Source organism: Herpailurus yagouaroundi, unplaced genomic scaffold, assembly GCF_014898765.1.
Source record: "Herpailurus yagouaroundi ecotype Mexico unplaced genomic scaffold, PumYag 191, whole genome shotgun sequence".
NCBI classification, from domain to species: domain Eukaryota; kingdom Metazoa; phylum Chordata; class Mammalia; order Carnivora; family Felidae; genus Herpailurus; species Herpailurus yagouaroundi.
The window spans coordinates 6604473-6619037 of record NW_024412422.1 but is presented as its reverse complement, the minus strand read 5'-3'; the positions used below and the strand labels follow the sequence as shown (position 1 = coordinate 6619037).

Here is a 14565-nt window from a genome sequence, read left to right as displayed (position 1 = left end):
CACCATCATCACCATCACGATTGCATCATCACCATGACCACCACTGCCACCATCAACCATCATCATCACCATCACCACCATCACCACCATCACCACCACCGCCACCACCATCATCACCATCACCATCACCACCACCATCATCACCATCACCACCATCATTACTGCCATCACCATGGCCATCATCACCATCACCACCATCATCACCACCATCCAAACTTCCATTGTTACCACCATCACTACCACCATGATCACCACCATCACCATCACCACCACCATCTTCCTCATCCAACTTCTCCTCATCAGCATAACCATTATCGCTATCACCATTGCCATAATCAATGTCATCATTACTATCATCACCTTCATTACATCATAATACTCACCATCATCACCATCATTACCAGCATCACCAACCTCCTCCATCATCACCGTCATTAGCATCTTCATTACTATAATCATAATCCTCAGAATCTTCCTAAGATCAGGAAACTGAGGCTCAGAGAGGTTAAAACACTAGCCTAAGTCACACAGCCAGGGATGATGGAGTTGGGATTCAAACCCAGACTGGTTCCTGACTCAAAAGGCTGGCTTCTTAACGGCAAAGTTTTCCTGGCTCTCTGTTCTTGAACTCAGATTCAGGGGGAGACTATCTTAGCTAGTTTCCACAGCCTGGTCATCCTCTAAGGAGAGAAGTCATGGCTGAGATGGGACTGACTTTGCCTCAAAATCCAGACCTCCTGACCATCCCTCACCTCTTTCTCTCTCCAGGCGCTGCCCCCCTGCTTCCTGACAACTGGCTTCTTTTGAACTTGCCCGTCCACTTTTACTCTGATTATAGCATCTGTCTGTGGCTTACTCTGGAGCCCCTCTTGGTTTTGGTCCCAGGTGTAGAAGCTGTTACCTAGCCCTTTGTTCTACATTCCCAGCTTTGGGGACTTAGAATCCTGGTTCTGTAATTTCCCCCAACCTCTAGTCTGGCGCTGACAGTCATTTGGGGTCAATCGGAAGCCAGGGCTCAAGCCCTCTGGCTGCTCACTCGGGGCCATCCAGACCTCTCCTCCTCACAACGTTCCAAAAGTCCTGGTGGCCTGTGTCAGAGCCACTTTGACTCTTCTGGTCAGAGAGGTCTGCAATTGTCAGAGGGAACATTCTGTTTTACCCTCTTTAAAAATGTCACCAAAACACACAGGAGTGGTTCTTGATTACAGACATTTCACAAGTCAACGGCTCACCTACATGGTGATAAACAGAGAAATTGTCTGTTGAGAGGGCTGCTCTAAATGTCACTCTGCTCCCTCTCAGCTCTGACAGTCCTGATCCCATGATACCACATGACTATAAGTGGCGATTTCGTGGAGAAGAGAGGTTAGCATTGTTGGAGCATGTGTAACATACCAGGTGCTTGCACAGATGTTACTTCATTTTATCCCAACAGACAACAAAAGCCCTATTTTACAGATGCAAAAACTGAGCCTGGAAAGGTCATGTAAGTTTCCCGAGTTCCCACAGTAAGACAAAGAAGGGCTGGGATTTGAAACTAGGTCTGAATAATGTTTGGCCCAGATCCTTCCTTTTTTAAAACGGAGACAGGAAAAACTAGTTACTCTAAGCCAGAGGCTAAGGAGCAAGTAATGCAACATCTCTTGCTGAATGAGGCCAATTTGCAAGAATTAAACAGGCGACAATTACCTAAGCAACTCCAAAATGGCTCGTCTTGTGTGAATTTTCAGGGAGAGCTACTTCTGTGTTGCAGTTCCCCCCTTTGTAAAAAGCCTTTAACACCTCTGTTTAAAGAATGCATTTGAAGTGTTTTGTCAACAACAAACTTATTTAAGAGTCCTGTGCGAGGAGCAGGGGAAGAATATTTTTAATATGGGACCAGAGGGAACATCCAGGTTGGACTATTTTGTTTCCATTCACCCAGGAGCAAACACAGAAGTACATGTCAGTATTTCCCAACTCTCAGTCTGACAGTGATAACCAGGTCTGAGGGAAATATCTGGCTGATTGCTGCAAATTTGCTCACCCTGGGATCTAGCTGCTCGTACAGGCAGGGTAGTTTGCTGGTTAAGAGCATGGGCTATGGGTTGGGTAGCATTGGGTTCAACTCTTGGCTTTGCTGGCTATAAGCTGTGCAACTTTTTTGGATCCTCACACTTTCGAATTCTCCATTTATTCGTCTCTAAAATAGGGTTAATAATACCTTGCTCATGGGTTAAATAAGGTAAAGCTTACAGCCCTTAGCTGTGTGGTACCTACTGGTGGTTGCTCTTACTGCTAATGTATGGGATGATCAGACAGAAACAGAAAAAGGGAAGTGCTCGTTCTCTATGAAACAGTTAAGGGGCACCTGGGTGTGTTGGTTGGCTCAGTGTCTGACGCTTGATTTTGGCTCAGGTCATGATTCTAGACTTGTGGGATTGAACCCCACATCGGGCCCCATGCTGAGTGTGGAGCCTGCTTGGGATTCTCATTCTCTCTCTCTCTCTCTCTCCCTCTGCCCCTCCACCGCACTCATGCGCTCTCTCTCTTTCTGAGATAATAATAACAAAAAAGATTCCTCTAAGCAAGCACGGTCTAGTAGAACTTTCTGTGATGAGAGGAACATCCTACGTCTATGTTGTCCAGTTTTATATAGCCACTGGTCACATGTGGCAATTGAATACTTGAAATGTGCCTATGGTCACTGAGAAACTGAATCTAAATGTTACCTAACTTTCATCATGTTTAAGTAGCCAAATGTAGCTGGTGGTTGTAGCATTGGACATATTGGTTATAGCAGTGAGCATCCCTCAAAGCCTAACGTCCCTCAACACTGGGGAACAGACGCACGTAGCCCTTAGCCAAGAAGGGCATGTTCCCTGGGGGTTGGGGGGCACAGACAGAGATACCCAGACCCTTTCTAAGCTGTTCACAGAGCACAGGACTTTGGGAATTCTCTGCTTCCATTCTAGATTCCCAACTTCCATTATTCTCAGTCCTGATCTCCACTCTCCCCTCTTCCCGAGGAGCACTGTTGTCCACTCCTACCTTTGTACTTGCCGTCCCCGGGATGCCCGTTCATCTTCCCTCTGCCAGGAACCAACTCCTACTCAACCTTCAACACCCACTTCACACTCTTCCTCTCCTGGGGGTTAAATGAAGTCATGCACGTAAGATACCTAACACATAGTCAGAACTAACTAAACATGTGCATCTTCATTGACAACTAAGGAAACTGAAGCTCAGAGAGATTAGGTAACTTGTCAAAGGTCACAGCACCAATGAGCAGTGGAGAAAGCCTGAAAGTCAGGTGGTTCCTTCGTGCTGTTGTGCTGGCTGAGAATCACTGAGAACAGGGATTAAGAGGGTAGCAGAGGGGCCACTTGGTTGAACCTCATACTTTTGAAGAACTTCAAATTTAGGTATTGATTTTTCCTTCCAAATGAAGTAGGGGTGTTGAATGTTTTTATCTGTTGAATGAGATTTTCGTAACTTTAATGCATCATTTCTTCATTTATTTATTTATTTATTTATTTTTCAACGTTTATTTATTTTTGGGACAGAGAGAGAGAGAGAGAGACAGAGCATGAACGGGGGAGGGGCAGAGAGAGAGGGAGACACAGAATCGGAAACAGGCTCCAGGCTCTGAGCCATCAGCCCAGAGCCTGACGCGGGGCTCGAACTCCCGGACCGCGAGATCGTGACCTGGCTGAAGTCGGACACTTAACCAACTGCGCCACCCAGGCGCCCCTCATTTCTTCATTTAAATAAATATACTGGGAGTCCATAGGTGGAGGTGGATGGGGACTGTTTTGACTTCTTAGAAGCCAGGATGGTGACTTTCCTTTGCCATACTCATGAGTGTGGGTCCTTCCAGCTGCCTGGAGTGGTCTCAGTTTAGATCAGGGTTTCTCAAACTGGAACTATTGATATTTGGGGGGCTGGGTAATTCTTTGTTGTGGGGGGCTGTCCTGTTCCTTGTAGGATTGTCTAGCAGCGTTCTCTAGGGGGTGTCTACCCATTAGATGCCAGTAACACTCCTTCCCTTTCCACAGTCCCTCCCAGTTGTGACAATCCAAAATCTCTCCAGACATTGCCCAATGTCCCTTTGGGGAGGAAACCAAATGTACTCCTCCTTATTGAGAAGCACTGGCTTGGGTGTGGCTGAGGACCCCGATCTCATGCTTCCCAGTCCTTCCCTTCCTTGTTCTATACCCATCCCATCTCTGTGTCTACAAGCCTTTATTTACCAGTTGTCCCTTGTTCCCAGATGGGATTGAAGAGACTGTCTTCACTAAGTGGCTTTTATCTCCTCTCAGGTGTCCTTAGCCCTCTGGAAAGGCCATCCTCCAGTGGGCTTGCATTCTAGGTGGACCAGTAACCCCGGAGCCATCATGCCATCATGTTTGGCATTTCTGACTTCAGAGTGCATCAGCATCAACTGTTAAAACTCTCCTGAACTCGCCCTTTGGAGAGTCTGGGTCCCCAGGGAACCCTGGAACCTGCATTGTCAAAAGCACCCCACATGGTTCACAGACCTCCTTGAAGACCCACCTTCCTGGGAGGGCTCTGGGCCTGACTCTTGGCTGTGAACAGCAAGGCGCCCTCCTGGTCAGAAATATCAGCATCCCCCAATCTCCCTCTCTTCTTTCCCCCCATAAAACCAGGCATGGAAGTCTAACTCCCACTTGGCGAGCATCTTCTGTGCTTTCTGGCAAGGACTAAACTAAAGCTCCTTTTCCTCCACTTTGCTAGCTAGACAATCATACCCAAGCCAACAGTCAGTCTGGCATCTCTAGACCTTCTAAGAACCTTTGCCAAATCCTTCCAACTGGGGGCTTCCTGGGGGCCGGGCCTTGGACTCTCACACAGGGGGTGGGCTCAACTCCACAGGAAGTTGGCACGTGTGTTGATCAGCCCAGTGCTGACCACCAACCAACCCCAAGTATCCAGGATGGGGAGCAGGAGGGCCAAGCCTGTGTGCAGGGCACAGTCTGGAAGTGGGGGCCACCTGCTCTGGCCCAACAGAGCAAGGAGGCTGATGCATCTCTCCACAGACACCACACTATTCCCTGACCACCCCCCTTCTCGCCCACCCCCCCTCCACCTGGCTGTGGATGCTGGGAGCTAAGTTAAAACAGGAGGACTTGGGGGCTCTGGAAAATGAATCTGGGGTCTCTGCAAAGCTTTGTTCTAGAGCTCTTCGTGCTGGGGTGGGGGAAGGTTGTGAGAGAGAAAAGTATGCTCTTGAGAGCTGGAATTTTACCGCAATCCTCTAGCTGAGAAGTGAGGTGAGGGCCTCTGGGCTCAGCAGCAATCACGACTGTAATTGCTCACATCACAAATGCTGGGCAGGATCCTCAACCTCCAGTGTTTGCAGCGTCTGGGCTGAGCAGATTGGCTGGTTTTGGATCCTGGGCCACTGGAGAGCCCATGCCAGCTCCCGCACGGCTCCCGAGGCTGGCTGTCTCCCCACAATAGAGACTTGGTCCTAATAGCTCTTCCGATGCTCTCTTTATTTTTGAGAGGCTGGAAATCAGGCTTAATGTGAAACCTCTCGATTTCTCTGTTTTGCCACGAAATCGCTTTTTCAGAAAACTCTGCAGGCCCAATAAAACTCGAGGGAGATCTGAGTGTGACCCTCGATCCCCAGTTTGTGACCTCTGACCTAAAGGGGTGTTTGAGTGCCTCTCCCTGGAGTGATGGTCTGGGGAGGTAGAATGGAGCAGTGAACCTTCCAGGTGGGTTTGACAGGAGGTGGACCGGTAAGTTGCTTGGCCTGTGATGAGCGTGCCCACCATTGACCTTCAGGAGGACCCTGAATGGTAGTTCTGGAAGGAATCTTAGGGCTCATCTGGCCCACACGCTACTTTTACACATGGGGAAACCGAGGCCCAGAGAGGTCAAGGGGCTTTCCTAAAATATGTAGCTAATGATGGCAAAGGGGGGTCTAGAAGGAAGGACACTGAGCCCAGTCCAATGAGACCTCATAGTAATGGCCAGTCCAGGGTCTGGCCACAGAATTGCTCAGTAGGGCTTGTTGGATGGGGGTGGGGGGCTGAAAATGGCCCCCAAAGACATCAAATCCTAATCCCCAGAACCCACATATGTTACCTTATATGGAAAGAGGGTCTTTACAGGGGTGATGAAGTTAAGGATCTTGAAATCGGGGAGATCATCTTGGATGGGCCATTAACTATAATGGCCGTAAGGATGCCATCACATGTGTCCGTATGAGAAGGAAGCAGAGGGAGTTCTGCCATGGAAGACAAAGGCCATGAGACTCCAGAAGCAAGATGCTCATGCTGGAAGGGGCAGGCAGGGGCCCCAGCCAAGAAAGGCAAGGGATGCAGCTCTAGAAGCTGGAAAAGGTAAGGAAACAGATTTGCCCCTAGAGCCTCCAGATGTAAGATCTCCAGAGCTGTAAGAGAATAAATGTATACTGTTTCAAGCCACCACATTTGTGGTCATTTGTTACGACTGCAAAGGGAAATGGATACAATAAATATTTGGTGGCAGGGGCAGGGATGGCTTGGGCTGTGTGTGTGTGTGTGTGTGTGTGTGGTGTATGGGTATGCGCGCCTAGCTCTCTCTTCCTACTCACTACACTCACGTCCCACAGACCTTCTTTCCGTTCCTTGAACATCTCAACCTTGTTCCTGCCTCAGGGCCTTTGCTCCTGCTGTACCTTCTGCCAGGAACGCCCTTCCCTAGATTTCACATGGTTCATACCTTCTGGCCTCAGTATAAATGTTACCTCTTCAGGGAGGCCTTCTCTGACCCTCTGATCTAGTTTTTTTTTTTTTTTTTCCCCAACCCCAAGCCATATTTCTTCAAATCACTATTTCATTTCTTTTATAGCATGTGTCACTATCTAACATGATTGCCTGAGAGCCTGAGTCTATCTGTTTATCATTCATTTCTTGTCTGTGACTCCATAATGGCAGAGGCTCATCAGTGGATCCCCAGTTCCAAGGACAGTATCTGGGGCAGAAAAGATGCTCTGTGAATATTTGCTGAATGAAAGATGGTGAGAAGCTCCCCTTCCTTGCACACAATCTGGGGATGAAAGGGTGGCTGCGTGGGCTCATTCCATAGCTCCTCCTCAGAATGAGGGGCTGGGTGCCACTTGACAAGATGGCGGGGACACAGATAGGAGAGAGTGCAAAGTAAGAGTAATAGCTCTATAACCAGGACTTCTCTCCCCTCCCCAGGAAACGACGGACTGGGGAAGCCCCTTATGTTCACATGGTTAAGGTGAGAATGAAAACTTGCACTGAGGTTCAGTGTGAAGGCAGTCATTGGAGTCAATGCCAACGGACTGATTCAAAGCCATAAGACTTGTCAAGTGCAGTCACGGAGGAGACCCTCTATTGCAGACAGTCCTGGAATCAGTGGTGTCATTGGTTGGTCTGAGGTCAGTTCTCCTGGGGTGCTATCTTGCGTGGAGGGCACTTCAGTTTCCCTTTCAGACTGAGAAAATACCCCAAGTCCTCAGAAACTTGATGGCTAGCGGTCAAGTGCACTGTGGCCAACAGTGTAATCTATGTTAGTGGAGGCCAAGAGCATGGGCCTGGGGTCAAGTCCTGGCTCTGTCATTTGCTGGCTCTGTGAGCTGGGACATGTGACTGTGCCTCTCTGAGCCTTGGCTTGTTTACTAGGAAAATGGGGTGCTACGAGGAGCAAATGAGGTAACTGATGTAAAGACCTTAGTGTGCGGCCAGGCCCCCTGGAGGGCTCAGTACAGCTTGATTAGTATGTTGGTCATAAAACAGAGGCTTGTCACAGGAGACCTCCTCTCCCCAGTTAAGCTCATTCTCTAGGATCGAAACTGACTTCTGAGCCTCCAGCCACCTCTTCTCGCCCGGTTTCGTGTCAACTGTAGCCACCCACCATGAGATTTCTAGCAGAACCAAGATAAGCACTCTGTGGCCAAGGCTGTGTGACTCTGGGCAAATTGCCCCACCTTTCTGAGCATCAGTTTCCTTGCCTATAAGGCGGCCCAAACCATACAACCTACTTAGGAAGCAGGGCTGAATTCACCCAAGCTCTGAAGAGATGGCTATTATGAAGGTTCTCTGTAAGTAACCGAGTGCCCTGCGAGTGGAGAAGTCATCAGAACGCAGGGCGAGGCTGACCGGCTGGTCCAGATGGATGCTGGACCAGGGACCTTGGCCTCTTTAGAACCCTCCTTCAGGGCAGCAATCTGAACAACCTGGATATCCTCTGACACGCAGCATTTTAAAGTGACCGTTCCCAAGTGCCGAAGGTCCCAGAAGCCCCCAGATTTCCCTTCCTTACGGTCCCCGCACACTGCCACCACCTGCCGGGCCCACCTTCCCCCTGGGATCAAGGGTGAGACTGTGTCTAGACTAAACATCGCTTCTCTCCCCAACGGAGGGCCAGTGTTCCCAAACAACAGGACTAGGGATGCCCCGTGAGGGCAAGGACTTAGATGAAGCAGGTGAATAGGTCCGCGTCCAAGAGGAAAGACGGAAGGAAGGAAAGGAGGCCAAGAGAGTAGGAGAGTCAAGGGCACCGCTGAGAACCAGGGACGGCCCCAGCCTCTGCTTGGCCCCCGGAAGCCACAGCCTGCTGGCTGTGACCCGGATGTGGGGCTCCAGGCCTGGTAGGCAGCCGGCCTCACTGGGCATCCAGAATCCGGGCTGCCAGCTCTGACCCCCCACCCCAAAAAGCAGCCTGGATGGGGAAGCCACTGGAAGGCTGAGTAATTTCCAGGCAGCCACGTGCTCCAAGGGGCTGGAACCCTCCCCAGCCCGCCAAGCCCGGAGAGTGACGTTGAAGACCCTTCTGTCTCTGGGCTTGCATTTCCTGACTTGGGACGCTGACACTTAACAAGGCTCTTATTCCTGTCACCTAGTTTGGTGATTTCTGAGGGCACTTTTGGTTTTTCCAATGATGGTGAGGGTCCCTGGCATCACGGTGGAAGGGAGGTGGCATTGGGGATGGTCCAGGGGCAAACCCACACAAGGAAGAAGGGTCCTGCCTGCCATGCGACCTTAGCACATCAACCAAGATGAAAAGCAAGCTTAAACTTCTGAGTCAAGACCCCGATTCAGTCTTACGCTAAAACGTGGCTTTAAAATACACTCAGTTTTCCGTGCATGCAACCATTGGGAAAAGACAGGACATCATTTCATTGGGAGTCTGTCACCATTTCGGAAGATCACATCACCAAAGAGACACCGCTGGTGGCATCTGCGTGGCCAAAACAATACACCTGGTTCCACCTGCATTTGACACGGTCGTGAGTGGACCAATTCTCTGTTTAGGGGCAAATAGCTGAGCGCTGATAGACGAAATCACAGCTTCTGTTATGATAAATTACTTTTATGCCTGGTCTCCTTTAGTTTATAGTTAGGGCATTATTAGCTCCTGGTTAAGAAAGGGGGCATTTAAAAATATTTGTGGGGGTGCCTGGGTGGCTCAGTCGGGTAAGCGTCTGAGTTCTGCTCAGGTCATCATCTCATGGTTCATGGGTTCAAGCCCCATGTTGGGCTCTGTGCTGACAGCTCAGAGCCTGGAGCCTGATTCAGAATCTGTGTCTCCCCCTCTCTCTCTGCCTCTCCCCTGCTCATGCTCTGTCCCTCAAAATAAATAAACGTTAAAAACATTAAAAATATTTGTTAACGTGGGGGGGGTGGGGAGCTTTGAGCACAGGCATGGGCCACTGAGCTAGGGGACCATGCGCTATTATTGGATAATACTCCTGCTGAGAACCGTTTACCCTAGCGGGGTTCATGGAGCCCTGTACTTGCCCTGGGCCACTTTCTTCCAAAGCAGTGTTTCCTGCTCCTTTGGGTCACTGGAGGGAGGACTGTGATGGATGAGGGCGGGTTGAGAGCTGAGGTGCAGCCTCCCAGTTTGGGAAAATAGGTCTGCCGGAGGAGACCCCGTTTCAGACCAGCATGTCCGCCCCGGTCCTCGGGGAAACAAAGGCTGGTTTTTGGAGGCGGTGTTTGGAGGGGCCCCTGAGGCCAGGCTCCCGTTAAAGTCCTTCACGTTTGGCAACCTCACCCAAGCCTAGTGTCCTGCATCAGGTTTTTGCATCCCGCCACTGCCAGCTGGGAGAGGGTCATACTGGCTTCTCGGAGGGGGAGGGCCGAGCTCCCAATGCTAAGAGGGACCCTCCGGGGGACTTCTCTATGTCACACAGGGAGATTCAGGCTCCTAGGTCTGGGGCGGGGCTGAAGGAAAGCCCCAGGGAATTCTGATGCTCACAACCCCATGCCCACCCCATGCCCAGCTGAGAATCAGAACCAAGCATATGGAGCACTAAGTACAGCCTCCGGGAGGGGACTGTCACACTCATTCAGAGCCCCATTGCTCTTCCTAGGAGAAGGGGGTGTTGAGGAGCAGGGAGGCACATATATCCAGAATGGGGAAGAAGAGGTTGTGCTCAGAAGACTTCGTTGGCGGGGGGGGGGGCACATCTGGTGCCTCCTAGAAAACCAGGCTAATGATTGATTCTGGACTCTATAGATGCTTTAGGATTTAAGCCCACCGGATGAGACTTGGGGGCCGCTGGCTGCCCAGAAACTACATCAAGACCTATGTTATCTCAAAACAAAAATATGTTATCTCTGCTGCAGATGCTGTCGTAGGGACACCTGGGAAATGGCAGCTCCCCTGAGGACCCGGCTCTAGCCTGGTGGGGAGGGTCTCCAGGCTTAGTCATGGGTGAAACGGGCCCCAGATCTCTGTATGCCAGGACAGCCCTGAGGACTGGTCCCAGCCCCCAGCTCTGGCAAGGAAGGTCAGGACAATAGGGGCCCCCACCCACTTGCCCCACCAAGAGGGTAACACCATGTCCTGTGTACTGGGGCCAAGACTCTCCGTCTCCTGTGGAGATGGGACCAAAGGTATGGGGAGACTCCAAACTGTCTCCCCCCCCCCCCCAGGAGCTCACAGAAGAGGGAAGAAGCAGGTTGGAGGACAGGAGCTCAAAGGGCACCAGGGAACCCCTGAGGCTTCTGGCAGAGACCCCACCTTCCCGCTCGGGGTATTGCTGGAATCAGCTGGGCTTTTGCTCAGGTGGGAGAAGTTGGAAAAGCTCCAGGATGCAACGGTGGCCTGAGGTGCGGTGCCATAGACCGAGGGCCCCCCTCAAAGGGTGGTTGGGGGGCTGACCCGTCAGGAAGGGAGACTGGGTCCCACGCAGGCCTTCCACCACATCAGGCACCCTCCCACCTCAGGACCTTGGCACCTGCCATCCCTCTGCCCGGCATGCCCCTCCTCCATAAAGCTTCGACGTGCGCTTCTCCCCCCCCCTCCGGGTCTTCCAACATCTGCTTCCTTGAGACCTGCCCAGCCTCTCTCTCTAAAATCCACCTTCCGAAATACCTCCCGACCCCCGTCTGATTCCGTGTATCTCCTTAGCACATATCTGACGGCCTACTTATGTTAACATTTTTATCTCACTGATTCTTTGCCTTTTCCCCGTGACACTGTAAGGTCCCCAAGCTCACGGGGCTCGTCTATTTCATTCACTCACAAGGTCAGAGGGTCGGCGTGTTCCCTCCACCCCTGGTGCCGGGTTTGTCTTCAACCAACATGTGTTAAATGAAATCAGTGCAGGGGCCTGGAGAGAGTTGCTTTAATCCAGGTTCCTGAGGGACACCCTGGGGACCTCTAAGTGCTCTCTGGACACTCAGGGGTCCTTGGGGACAGGGTGGGTGGGTGGGAAATCTTGTCCTGGGTTTCTGGGTGGCCCCACATGGGGGCTGGATAAGAAGTGGGGGCTGTGCTAACCTGAGACCAGAATGGGCGCACAGAGAAGCTCGCCTCTCTCCTCTGTCCCTGGACCCACTATTCTCTGACCCCTTGGCCCAGCTGCCCACTCCTCCCCAGAGAAGGAGCTAGAATCGCCCACTGTGTCACCTGTTCTCTTCCTCCACAGAGTCAGAAAATGCCAATCTGGCAAACACAGAGGGGCCGGGACCCGGGTTTTCCTGTTCTCGCCTCGGTTCCTGCAGACTCTGAGCAAGAGCGCCGTTTTGGGCGGGGGGGGGGGGGGGCCCAGGGCCTCTACTTCGATTCCATTCCCTTCCCTTCGAACCTCCCTTGCTCTCCAGCGGCTGCCCAAGGCGAGAGCTGGTTTAGGCTGAGGCCTGCGCAGGCCTCAGCCCATCCCCTCTCTCTTCCCAGGACCTTGGCATTCACCCTATGCGGAGGCCGCCGCAGACACGCGGCTCTCACTCACGGGGCGACTCGGGAAGGGCCCCTCCTCTCTGAGCCTCAGTCTTCTGCCCCATGAATTGCAGATCGCAAAAATACCCATGCTGAGTGAGGGGTTGCTGGAAGACGTGACATCAGCCACCGCGACTGTCAGCTGGGTCTCGTGGCAAGAGATACAGGCTGGAGGTTACGCCCATTCTGTTCCTACGGTTGCAGTCTTGAGAGAAAGAGGCAAGAGCGGTTGAGGGCATGTGCCTCTGCAGGTGTCTGGGACGGCTCAGGTCGGCTTCTGGGCTATGAGACTGAGTTGCGACACACGTTTGCGTACGACACATCCATGCACACACACAGGGCTTACCTGTCCACCTGGACTTCTGCATCCTTCGTCTCTGCCTTGGAAGGTCCCCCGCCATTGATCCCTTTGCTCCCACTGGTGAGAAGGCTCAGTACAGGTTCTATCTCTTTGAGCAACTCACTGTTCTGGCTGCCCTGGATGCTCTTCTTGGCAGAGTCCTGGCCTGGGGGCCCGGGAGCCCGGCTCTTGGTATGGGGGAGAGAGCCGGCTTCCTGCCCACCGTCTTGGGCGTGCTGCGGCCCATTGCCAGGACCCGTGGCCCTGTCCACTGCCGGTGAGTGCTCTCTGCTGGCTGATGACTGGTGAGACAGATCGACAGCGGTGGTGGGGGCAGCCAGAGGCCGTGTCACGCGGATGGTCTTGGGGGTCCCGTTCCCGGTGAAGGTGGTCTCCAGGTGAGTGGTGAAGCCCTCGGGGCCCCTCAGAATGAGGACCACGTGGGTCTCAGAGGCGATGCCCCTGAGCACCTCCAGGGCGCTGTCATAGCTCAGGTCCACCAGGGGCTGGCCGTTGACTGCAAGGATGATGTCACCGGCCTGGATGAGGCCGCTCTGCTCCGCAGCACCCCCCCGAATCAGGTCGGAGATGATCACGGGCGGCTTGCTCACCCGCTCCTTCACCAGGAACCCCAGACCCCCCACCTTGCGCTTGAAGAGGCGGACGGAGATGACGTTGGGTTGGATCTGCTGAACGCTGAACACCTGATTCTCCATGGTGTCTACTACCCAGGTGTCTGAAGACCTCAAAATGCGTCAAGCCAAGATGGTTTCACCAGGAGGAGCCAGGCTTCAGGGCGTGCTCGGAGGAAGAGGGGGCCGGTGCTGAGGCGTCTCAGGAATGAGCTGCTCTGGGGCTTTGTCTTCTCCGTCTCTGACGTCAACACGGCATCACCCGCTCATTGCTGTCCGGCCATCGGTGGCATGATCTCCTGCGTCTGCCTTCCTCCTCGTTCTCTAGGAAGCGATGGTTGATCAGGCGGACGTCAGGACCAGCCGTGGGACGTGTCCCCAAGCAACAGGTCAGGCAGACTGGGGAGGAGATGTGTCTGGTGGATGTGTCTAGATGTGTCTAGAGGTGACGCAAGCTTCGGCACACTATTCTCCGGGCGCCGCCAGCCCGTCAGACCCGTGCTGGAGAGGAGGAACAAGGGAGGGGGTGGAGAGAATCGCAAAAGAGAGATTGATGTGGAGTGCCCAACACCACCCTCAAAGCCGAGATGGAAAATGCAGCCAACTGAGAAGTCCAACCACGAGACGCTGGAGCTTGGAAGCCAACCTAGAAATGAAATCCTTCCTCCTCGAGGGGAGTGGGGGGCCCTTCCCAGTGAGCTGCAAATTGCCTGCTTTCCCCTCCCCTGAGCAAAGCCCTCTAAGACCGAGGGTCTCCTTGAAAAACCACTGATAACGGTGGAGATCAGATGGCAAGAATCACGATCTTATCTCTTATCTCTTTCCCACCTCGGGAAGTCAACCTGTCACGTGGTCTTTGGCTCTCTGTGTTTTACAAACATTTTCCACTCACGGGTCAGGAGCTCAGCCGGCACGGACCTTTGGACCCTCTGTCCCAGCTACCCCCCAAGTCCCCACAACAAACCCACTGGAAGGAGGAGGGCCACCAATGATGTCAGTTGGCCTCTCTGACCATTTTTGTAATGAGCGACTTGTTCCAGGCTCAAAAGGACAGACGTGGCCGCGTTACAAACCAGTATAAACCACATTTGGTGTGATAAATACGGAAGACATGGGTTCGCGCAAAACTCTGGAGGGCATCTGCATTCCACAGACAACCCGAAACCCTAATGCGGAAACATTTGGAAGAGCGACTGTGTCCCCCTAAGGGTTAGCATAGGCGCACAGCACGTGCTCAATGAGTGTTTGTTGACTGAAGAAAAATCCCAAAAGATTAAACATAGCAGACACTTATTGAGCATGTACGCTCCTAATGTATATATTTTTTCTCCTTTGATCCTCACAATTACCCTTCAGTAGATGAGAAGCCTGGGAAGGGTAGTTCACTTGTCCAAGGTCATG

The 14565-nt window shown here is 52.3% G+C and overlaps 1 protein-coding gene across 3 annotated transcripts in view; it reads right to left on the bottom strand.

Annotated features, from left to right (window-relative positions):
- NOS1 (nitric oxide synthase 1) overlaps positions 1-14565 on the bottom strand; it is a 182141-nt gene that overhangs the window by 73127 nt on the left and 94449 nt on the right. For all 3 annotated transcript variants that reach the window (XM_040443771.1, XM_040443770.1, XM_040443772.1), the window contains exon 2: positions 12539-13665. In XM_040443771.1, the coding sequence (XP_040299705.1) occupies positions 12539-13248 (710 nt within the window). In that variant the 5' untranslated portion in view covers positions 13249-13665. The remainder of the gene's footprint in view (positions 1-12538; positions 13666-14565) is intronic.